Source organism: Malus domestica, chromosome 15 (assembly GCF_042453785.1).
Source record: "Malus domestica chromosome 15, GDT2T_hap1".
Lineage (NCBI taxonomy): Eukaryota > Viridiplantae > Streptophyta > Magnoliopsida > Rosales > Rosaceae > Malus > Malus domestica.
Window position 1 is genome coordinate 7,108,759 of NC_091675.1, and position 11,275 is coordinate 7,120,033.

The 11,275-nt window shown below is 36.1% G+C and overlaps 2 protein-coding genes across 2 annotated transcripts; both read left to right on the forward strand.

The window, feature by feature from the left end:
* Window positions 1–1,752: 1,752 nt before the first annotated feature.
* LOC103456057 (UPF0481 protein At3g47200-like) lies at window positions 1,753–2,850 on the forward strand. The gene has a single exon (XM_070812643.1). The coding sequence runs from the start codon at window positions 1,753–1,755 to the stop codon at window positions 2,848–2,850; it is 1,098 nt and encodes a 365-aa protein (XP_070668744.1).
* A 5,567-nt stretch (window positions 2,851–8,417) lies between these two features.
* Window positions 8,418–8,882, forward strand: LOC139191656 (uncharacterized). Its single transcript, XM_070812644.1, has one exon. The coding sequence runs from the start codon at window positions 8,418–8,420 to the stop codon at window positions 8,880–8,882; it is 465 nt and encodes a 154-aa protein (XP_070668745.1).
* Window positions 8,883–11,275: the final 2,393 nt, after the last annotated feature.

Here is an 11,275-nt window from a genome sequence, read left to right on the forward strand (position 1 = left end):
ACTTAAGCGTATACATGACTGGTGTCAGACTTATGGTATGATTGTTTGTTGTAGGCTTCGGACCCCGTGGAGGAGCCAACGAATTTGGGAAAAACAGTGATGCCAACCGAAAGTGAGGCTGAAATTGAAAGTGAAGAAGTTCGTGTAAGTGATTCTCATCTCTTAGAAAGTACATGTAGTTGGGTTTAAGAGCACTTTAAACCGTATGAGGTGAAGACCCTAGTAAGCGTTGCGAGAGAAAAATTCTTTGTATGCTAAAGAACGTATAGATGCTTCGGGTTTTTAAACAGTATAAAACATATGGAAAGTACTAGATATATATACGATAGAAATTATTTACATGCAGATTGAAATTTATTTACAACTCTATTTACAATAAAGAACAAAATAGGTGTCAAGAGCGGGGTTCATAAAGTTTTGCAAACTTAAAGCAGTGTTGAACTTATGATTCCATTATCAAAGTAAATTACATCCTAAGCTAATTATAATTAGTAAAATACAAGAGTTTGGTGTATAGGAGTTGGAAAGCAATTAATTCCAGTTGCATTAGTGGAAGGGTTAAAACAAAAATGTATAGCTACAAGGTTAAATTAATCACGCACAATAAGTGAAATAAATCTGGCTAGCACAATATTGAGACTCTTCCAAATCCACGTTATGTCAGACTCACTATGTTAATTGGAGAAATAGTATCAACCACTTATGTTTATAGTTAAGGAAAGATAAGGGTAGTTAGCTACACGTGTCATGAAATTAATTTAATTTTGCCAAGTAAACACCTTCTGCAAAAACATACTGAAGAAAAATGGTTATATATGGCCAGCCTATCATTATGCTATTGTTAAAAGAAAATTTCTTTTTCATATACCAGAGGATAGCAAGTAATATTGTTGAGTTTTCTTAGTTATCTACATGAGGCAAATTAACCGTACAAACTTGCTTGTTTTCTATATACAAGGCAGATGCAAACTCACTTCATTTTAATTCTATTTTTTATGAGAAGTACTGTTATTGACACTAAAAAATTATCACAACACTCATTCCCACAAGATTTTGAGTTCGATTCCCTTACCTACTTGTCCATGGTTCGTCAGGGTTCATATGAAAACTTTTTTTTATTAATTTTATTATTATTAAGAGAATGAGGAGAATTCGAAACTCTTACAATGATTCAGGGGAGGGGAGTTTTGAACCCGAAACATATAGATAGAAATCCAACACCATATCCATGAGGAGAAATTTTTCATTGTGACCGAAATACGGATGGTACACCACAGGTTTTTATATAAGTGGTGGGAAATTTTATTTTTTAAGTTATTAACTTTTTAACACACATATTTCATCATTTGTATAGTGACACGTGATGTATCACCCTTTATTCCGATCTCACCGAAAAATCTCTCATCCGATATTGGACCAGTGCAATCAGGGTTCATACGAATATTTAGTAGCAACAGTCCACCAACTCCGAATGCATTTGGCGGGGTTTTTTTGGTTTCTTACAAAAGTTTGCTCGAAGTATCTTAGTTGATTGTGTGCCTAATGAAATATTTGAATCAATGCAGAGAAAGATGTCAGACGATAAAATGGCACATGACATAGAAAAACAAGTTGGATAACTTGTCTGGCCTGTCCCCTGAGCGGTGTATCTATAGAGTTCCTGAGCGACTACGGCAAGTAAATGAGAAAACATATACACCTCAAGTAGTCTCTGTAGGCCCACTTCACCATGGCAACGGACCCTTAAAAGCCATGGAAGAGCACAAATTAAGGTACCTGAAACATTTTCTAAGTAAAACCAAGGTAAAATTGTCTGATTGTTTACAAAAGATACAGGAGCAACAGAAAGAGTTGCGAGGTTTTTATGCAGAACCCATTGTGTTTGACAAGGGTGAATTTGTAAGAATTGTTTCAGTGGATGCCGCCTTCGTCATTGATTTATTATTGAGGTTTGAAGTCGTAAATTATCGAGAGGACGAAGATGATTACATATTCAGCAAGCCTACGATGAAATCGGATGTGATTCGAGATTTGCAGTTGCTTGAAAATCAGCTGCCATTCTTCATCCTTCAAGATCTTTTCAAACTTATTCCTCCTCAACTTCAACTTCAGCTGCCTTCGTTACTTGAAATTTCCTACAATTTTTTCCAAAGCGAAATCGATAGCGAGGTAAAAAAAGAGAAATTTAACAAGATAAGTTCTTCTGGAGTAGAAGTAAAACATTTTGTTGATCTGATAAGAATTCTATACCTACCGTTGGAACCAAAAAAGAAACCTAAAACCACAGCCACGCCCAAAACCAGAGACCTACCCAACGTGACAGAGCTACACCAGGCTGGAGCGAAGTTTAAGGTAGGAAAAGGCAGCAGCTTATTTGACATTAAATTCTCGTGTGGGATCCTCAAAATTCCAAAGTTAAGAGTGGACGATACCACAGATCTGAAACTCAGAAATCTCCTTGCTTTTGAACAATGCCATCACAGAAAGGAGGAGGAGGATTGCCTAGCTAATTATGTTTTCCTTATGAAGCGTCTCGCGAAAACCCGAGAGGATGTGCAATTGCTTGTTGAGAAGGGAATTATTGAAAATTGGCTAGGTGATACCCAGAAGATATCAAATTTGCTTCATGACCTTGGCACCGGGATGATAGTTGACGACTGGTATTATGCCCCTCATCGTGAAAAACTGATAGAATACCGCACAGTGCTCTGCCGCGGATGGATGGTAATTTTGAAACAGAAATATTTTAACACGCCTTGGTCCACTATTTCTGTTGCTGCGGCTGTTATTCTACTCATACTCACTCTCATACAAACAGCGTGCTCATATAAATCTGTCCCGCTCTTATAAATCTGTCCTTTAAGCATCAACGACCGCAAGTCTCTCCTTCTCTGAAGGATCCGCAAGTCTCTCCCTCGCCGTATCCGTAGAAGTCTAGCCTAGTCTTTGAGAGTACAGAGTTTTCATTTCAATCTCAGGTTTCCTTCAAGTGAGTGTAATAAGATGTTCCAACAAAATAAAGTATTGAAGAGTGTGATTTTATATATGATAGGGAAGCAGTGTCTACTTGTAATGGCTTTCATTGAAAATGTGTTTTGTAAATAAAGGGAAGTGATTTTTGCAGACCCTTTTGTCCTCTTTTGTCTTCTGCACTTCTATATTTTTTAGCCTCAAATGCAACCAATTGTGCGGAAATCATTTCCTAAATTAATACGTACGTAGCTACTTATGTCGTACCAATTTAATGTTCATAGACCTATGCTTATGTCTTTGTATGTTTGAAGAAAAAGAAGAGTAATTGGATCATGTTTGTTGTTTTTAGGCCACACCAAGTGAACATTTCCATTAAAATGTTGCTTTAAGCATCACTCTCAAGGATATGGAATTGCTTGTTCAAAAATGTAATTGTTGAACCTCAAAGTGTCACGCCCTGATCCCGACACACGTCCAAGATCGACACATGATGACACCACATTCTTGTTTATTTATAATGTCTCGCCTTCGAGAAAAGACCAAAACACAATCAATGATTTAACCACGTAGTCATTTTCTTTTATTTCATGGCTGCATCTAACCTTTTGTTAGACTGCCTATGTACCCTAAGAAGAGATCAGGTCATTCGTAGCTTACCTTTCATTGCACTCCGACGTTTATCACAGTACGTTCTAACAAAAAGCATAGCATTCCTCCATCAATTATTGGAACTTGACATGCATGAATTACTAGTTTCAAGACTACATAACAACTCACATGACATTCAAGATTTCCACTTCATCGATCACATAAATCACTATGTTTCAACATAATACCGCAATACATAACATGCAACATCTCAAAGAACAATCAACGAAGCACAATATTATTCTCTAGCCACATTAGTCAACGAGTCTAATCATAATAATAACAATCATATCCCACATCATTCCACAATCACTCCAATTAATTAATACACAATATTAACATTTAGCTACGTTAATCAATCAATAAGATCACATATCAATTCACGAAATTTAATAAAGGAATTCTACATAATTCCTTACCTGGATTCCAAGTAATAACATGATAAATCTAATTTATAAACACAACGTCTACTGTGAGCAATTCCTATTCACTCGGATCTAGGGTAGGACTAACCTTATGGAAATGAGCAAGAGCAGGGATTTTGGACCACTCAACGAAATCCAACTAAAATATGGTCGCCTATCGAAATGTACCAAGTACAACTAATAGGCATAATCTAATCGTGCAGGTAGTGATCACCCATCGCAGATATACCAAGCATGATCACCCCTGAAATACATATGGTTCCCTGTCACGGATATACGAAGCAGTATGGTCCCATGTCGCGGATATACCAAGCAGGACCATATCCTAACTCTAGTTAGTGATCACTCATCACGAATATACCAAGCATGATCACTTTTAGAATGCACATGGTCCCCCATTGCGCATAACCCAAGCGGAACCATAAGCATAGTCTAATCATGCAGGCAGTGATCACCCATCGTAGACATACCAAGCAAGATCACCCCTAACAATCCCCATCGCTGATATACCGAGTATGATCACTTTTAGAATGCATATGGTCCCCCATTGCGGATAAACCAAGCAGAACCATAAGCATAGTCTAATCGTGCAGACAGTGATCACCCATCGCGGATATACCAAGCATGATCACCCCTGAAATACGTATAGTCCCCTATCGCGTATATACCAAGCAGGACCATCCATGTTCCACTGCTACATGGTGCAGTTAGTTCAACTCACAGCAAGCACCAAATTAATAGGAATCTTAATTCCTAGCATACACACCATCAATCCGACATGACAACGATCATTGAATCACATCATACACATTCTATAACATGTGTCAATTCATCATGAATCACAATTTTAAATGTACATGCTATCGATTCCACCTAACTAACCAATCTCCAATCATCCAGACAAACGAGTTTTACAGAATAATTCTAACAAGGTTCCAACTCATATTTTTATACAATAGATAGATGATAGAATTTAAAAAGTAATATTTTAATATAACACACATTTGTAAAACCAAGCCATATTCACTAAATATACTAGCATGGGAATTTTTAGGATAATCATTGATACCACATATATTAAAGTCACTCACATTACACAATCAAAACATCTCATATTGAAGGAATTTACTAACCATGATTTGAACATTTTTACTACCAACGGTCGTTTTAGCAAAATGTGAAGTTCAATAATATACTTTTGCTTCATAAGCCAAAATAGACTAGCATAACATTTACTAATCTAGGATTATTACATAAAGAATAAAACTACTACAAGTTAGCAGGGTCAGTCCACAGATTTTTGAGGCCCGGGACGACGCCAAAAAATGTGCCCTCACTTCATATAAAAAAATTATTTGTTTTTACACGTAAGGCATCGATAAAATTATATTTAGAAAAGCACTTCAAACTCAGTAATTTAGAAACACCAAAAAACTAATTTATTTTGTATCGAGAGAAGGAAACCAAAAAACTTAAGGCTTACAAGTAGATAGATTATGAGTTTTGTCTTCCATCTAAACTTTTAAAGTGTTTTTGTATAAATTGTGAGGTGTTTTTTCTTATTTACTAACCTCGTCAATATAAGACTAAAAAAATAAGGATATTTTCGAGTCTTTCAGGATATGTATAAGTAATGAATGGGCACCAAATTAAACATTTTGATGACACGTCATATAATTTGCAAATTTGGTCTAAACATTTAGTCTACGCATTACCCTTTGTTGAAGATTAGACTTATTGGAACGAATGTTTAAAAATAGCAACCCACATAGTTACTAGCTAGTAATAAAAATAAATTAACAACCAAACAAAAATTCATAAAAATTGAAAGAAAAAAAACATGCACATAGCATTTCGAACTTAGGACCTCTCGTTAATTTTAAATACAAAAATCATTGCTTCTAATTAAATTTATGATCATTTAGCCAAATTTTGTAAATTTATGCTGTTAATGAAAATAAATTTGTAAAAATTGGAATTTAAATAAGCACACATGGTGTTTTGAACCCAAGACCTCCTCATTAATTTCAAACAACAAAATCACTAGTTCTAGTTAAATTTCTTTGTCATTAAACCAAATTTTATAAATGTATACTCTTATGAAACCATATATAACTACGCTAACTATGCCGCACTAATAATTTTGGTGCCCCTAATTTTTTTGAGCCCCGGACAATCACCCTGCCCGCACTGGGCCTGGGCCGGCCCTGCAAGTTAGCCACATCAACAGATTTACCACTAAACTGATATAACTAACACCATGATATATATAGCATGAAAGGTAGTGTCAACTATTTCCATCCTTTAAAATGACAAAGAAAACGTTCATGAGAAGTACTCACACAACCAATGACCTTAGGTATAGGAATAACCTACTTAACTTTGAGAAGAAAAGTTTGTTCCATGTTTCACCAGTTCAAAGGATTACAAAGCAGATCACATCCAAAAACATTGAAAGAAGGAAATCATTAAAGAAAATAAGTAACTGTGCATCCACAACCAAATTAAAATAAATAAAGGAAACCACTTACATAGAAAGGTATCCCATGAGAAGAGAATTAAACTTCCCTTGGCATAAAGTCAAATTCCGATGAATTGACCGAAATTTGTTGTTTCTCCGGCTGGATTTTCTTCCTTTCTTGCCCTTGGTCATTTTTAGGGAAAATCGAGGTGGTAATGTGTTGGGGTTAATGAGGCTTAGATTTTGATATAAGATTTGTCGAAAACGATAACCGAATGAAAAAGATGTGAAGATTTGAAGTTAGGGGAGCCAGATGGAGAAGAGAAAAAAACAATCATGAACAGCAGCAGAGCTGCTGGTTTTACACGCAGGGAAGAAGAAAAAGGAAGCCATTGGCTTCCAGAAAGTTCCATTCAAATTTACTGAAATGTCTTTTTATTTAGAAAATTCGTAACTTTCTCGTTCGAATTTCAAACTTCAATCCATTTGTGCTTATATGTTCATAGTAACACGTATTATATAAATACTAGCCTCTTCACACGCACTAACGTGCGCTACGTGCCCCTAAAGATGTATTGTATTAGTTTTTTTCCATTGTAATTGTCAATATATACTTTAAATGTATTGTGCAAAGAGGAACTTCTTTTTTTACCATGCATGTCCTAAAAAATTATCATGTTTTTCATTTTTACTTTGCGTAAAGTAATGATTTAAATGTTATTCATGCGCATGCGAGAGGCATTTTTTCATCACAGGAGCTACGCGCCTCTAAGAATGTATTGCTTTAGTTGTTTTCTTATTTGCCCATCCAATGAATTTGTGAGAGGCCAACATCCATGTTTCCTCCTACCTTTTTAATAGATACCTTCAAGTGTGTATTTTATTCTTCTTTTGATTAGAAGTAGTAAGCACAACCCTGGAATAGTATTTCTCCAAGTTGAATGAAATTTACATTCTATTGAAAAAAAACACACGTGCTCTACTTTTTTTAACCGTTCAGAGATCGAATAAAATTGGCACACTTGTTCGGGGGTTTCCCTACACAGAAGAATAAGTATGATCACAGTCAGCTACCACGAAAAATGGTTGAATTCCACCTTGGTCGAAAAGACTTAAACTTGTTCAAATGTTATTTTGAGTTTAAAATTGACAAATAAATATGACAAAATAACCTAACTATCCAATTTCTATTCTTTTCTTGATCCTCCCAAATTTGTATTTCAATGGGATAAATGTAAAAATTATGTCTTTGAACTGAAATTGTTTAATCCTCCAAACCTAAAAAGAGAGAAGCACATAAATAGAATGAAGCTAAACATAATCTTTCAAATCAATCTCGTACATCACAAATGCCACTACAGAGTGGAACTTGATATTTTTATGTAAAACTCCACAACACCACCTTATACATTATGTTGGCTTTTTTTTTATTTTTATCAATAATGCGAAAATTTTGATCTTTATCTATACAGTACATGTAAAATTTACTATCAATAATTAAGCTTGTAATATGCACATCAATCATCTTAACCTAACTATTAGTCATATAGAGCATTTGGTTTTCATTTGTAAGCCATCATTAAAATAATAATTTCTGCGCAAATCAAATAACAAATTCACATATAAATACACTACTTTACATTGTTATCAAATTAACTTTTACAAATAGATCAGTATATAAAATGGACATAAATTTAAGAAAGTGACTAAAATTTTCAGTATTTGCTTGGGAACACTTGCATCCAATCATAGACTAAAAATCTCGAGCCAGAAGTTTCGAGTGCTTATCATTTTGGCCTGAAGATCAAAAATGAAAAATTTGTAAGAACTAGAAATTCTAATACTATATTCCTCTAGGAATACATATTATTGCAAGTTCTTACACATCTCATTTTCTTTCAGAAAAGAGAATGGCGAACTTGGCGAAGCTTGATTATGCTGCCCTGGACATTACCGAGAAGAATTACCTTACTTGGGTACTGGATACCAAGATCCATCTGGAAGCAGGGAATCTTGGAGATTCCATCAGGGAAGAGGGCAGCTCATCCTCTCAAGAGCGGGCGAAGGCTATGATTTTTATTCGTCGCCATCTTGATGAGGCACTAAAGAGCGAGTACTTAAAGGTTGAATATCCGTTAACTCTTTGGAATGCATTGAGAAGCAGATATAATCACCAGACAACGGTGATTCTTCTAAGAACTAGCTATGAATGGACTCACCTAAGGATTCAGGATATCAAGTCAGTGGCAGAATACAATTCTGCGTTGTTCAGAATTACCTCTCAACTGAAGCTCTGTGTGGATACTATTACTGAGGAAAATTTGCTAGAAAAGACTTTCAGCACATTTCATGCCTCTAACGTGCTCCTGCAGTAGCAGTATAGAGCACGAGGCTTCACTGAATACAACTAGCTGATATTTGTGCTCCTGGTAGCTGAACAGAACAATGAGCTCCTTATGAAAAACAATAATTCTCGACTTACTGGATCTGCACCATTCCCAGAAGTGAATGCTGCTTCCCTCGAAGTGAACGCCACATCCTTTGGTGGCGATAATCATAAACGAGGACGTGGCCACAAATGAGGTTGGTGGAACAGGAAAGGCAATAACCATGGTAGTCAGTTTCAAAACCAGGTTCCGAGGCATAATTCAGGCCCAATCTTTAAAATTGTGAATCACCACAAAGGCAAAGCTCACATGAACAATGCTCCCAGGAACTCTGAAGGAGCCTGCCATAGGTGTGGTGGCAATGGGCATTGGGCGCGTACTTGTCGTACCCCAAAACATCTAGTGGATCTGTATCAAGCCTCCCTCAAGGAGAATGGTGTCGAGACCAATTTTCTCGACCAGGCTAAACCAATGCATATATGTGATCAAATGTGTGACTTATCAGGACAGTTGAACACAACGCACCTAGATGTTTCAGACTTCATTATGGAAAGGGGGAATGAAGTATACTGGTTTGACTAAATCGTTTATGTTTGATGTACTTTTATTATGTTGAACTTGTAGTTTAAAACTGACATTTTAGATTCAATAAAAGTGGCATGTAAATTTCTTGTTATAACTTGCTTTTAACTCTAATTTCCTTACTCGGAAAGCATGGATAAAAACTATGGTCATTCTCAAAACATGAGAAATGGCAAAGACATTTGTCTTGCAGACTACGCAACTACGCATACAATACTTCATGATCGAAAGTATTTCTTAAGCTTGATGCTTACAAGAATAAGGGTAACAACAATATCAGGCAAATCAGATGTAATTGAAGGCTCAGGGAAAGCCCAGATTATTTTACCAAATAGAACAATATTGTCCATAAAGAATGAGTTGTATGCTACTCGATCTACTCGAAATTTGTTGAGTTTCAAAGACATACGTTTAAATGGATACCACATTGAAATGAAAAGTGCAGAAAATGTGGAGTATCTATGCATTACCTCCAATGATACCCAGAAGCATATATTGGATAAGTTGTGTGGTTTGTTGAGTGGATGGTATTATACATACATAAAGACAGTTGAATCACATATTGTCATGAACCAGAAGTTCATTGATTCAAAAGTTTACATGTTTTGGCATGATCGTCTGGGTCACCCAGGATCTACCATGATGCGTAGAATCATTACCAACTCTAATGGACATCCATTATTGAGTAGGGACATTGCTATCACAAATGATAACCCTTGCAAAGCTTGTTATCAAAGGAAGTTGGTAATCAGACGATCACAACTAAAGGTTGATGCTGAATCCCCATCATTTTTACAAAGAATTCAAGGGGATATGTGTGGACCTATTCAACCATCTTGTGGACCATTTCGATATTTTATGGTTTTGGTTGATGCATCTACCAGATGGTTACATGTTTGTCTCTTGTCTACTCGAAATGTAGCTTTTGTGAGACTTCTTACTCAGATAACTAAATTACGAGCACAGTTCCCATATTATCCCATTAAGTCAATCCGACTTGATAATGTTGGTGAATTACGTCTCAAACCTTTGATGATTACTGCATGACATTAGGCATTGATGTTGAACACCCCGTTCCTCATGTCCATACTTAAAATAGTTTAGCAGAAGCATTGATCAAACGGCTTCAGTTAATAGCCCGCACTCTGCTTATGAAAACCAAATTACCAGTTTCTGCATGGGGACATGCCATCCTACATGCTGCATCATTGGTTCGATTGAGACCTATAGCCAACCACCAATACTCCTCAATACAACTTGCGTTTGGACATCAGCCAAACATTTCACATTTATAAGTTTTTGGTTGTATTGTTTATGTGCCTATTGCACCCCCGCAACGCACTAAAATGGGACCTCAGCGTAGACTGGGAATTTATGTGGGTTTTGATTCGCTATCTATCATTAGATATTTGGAACCCTTGACAGGTGATATGTTTACAGCTCGTTTTTCTGATTGTCACTTTGATGAGACAGTATTCCCATCATTAGGGGGAGAAAATATTGTTCCAGAAAAATGGAAAGAGCTAACATGGGTTGTTCCCACCTTGTCTCATTTTGATCCTTGAAGCGGAAAGAGCTAACATGAGATGTTCCCACCTTGTCTCATTTTGATCCTCGAAGCATTCAATGTGAAAATGAAGTAAAACGGATCATTCATCTTCAAAGCATTGCCAATCAAATGCCAGATGCATTTAATGATGTTATGAAAGTGACAAAATCACATATACCAGCTGCAAATGCACCTACCAGAATTGATGTCCCTGTTGGACAAAATAAAGTGGCAGCGAATGATTCATCTG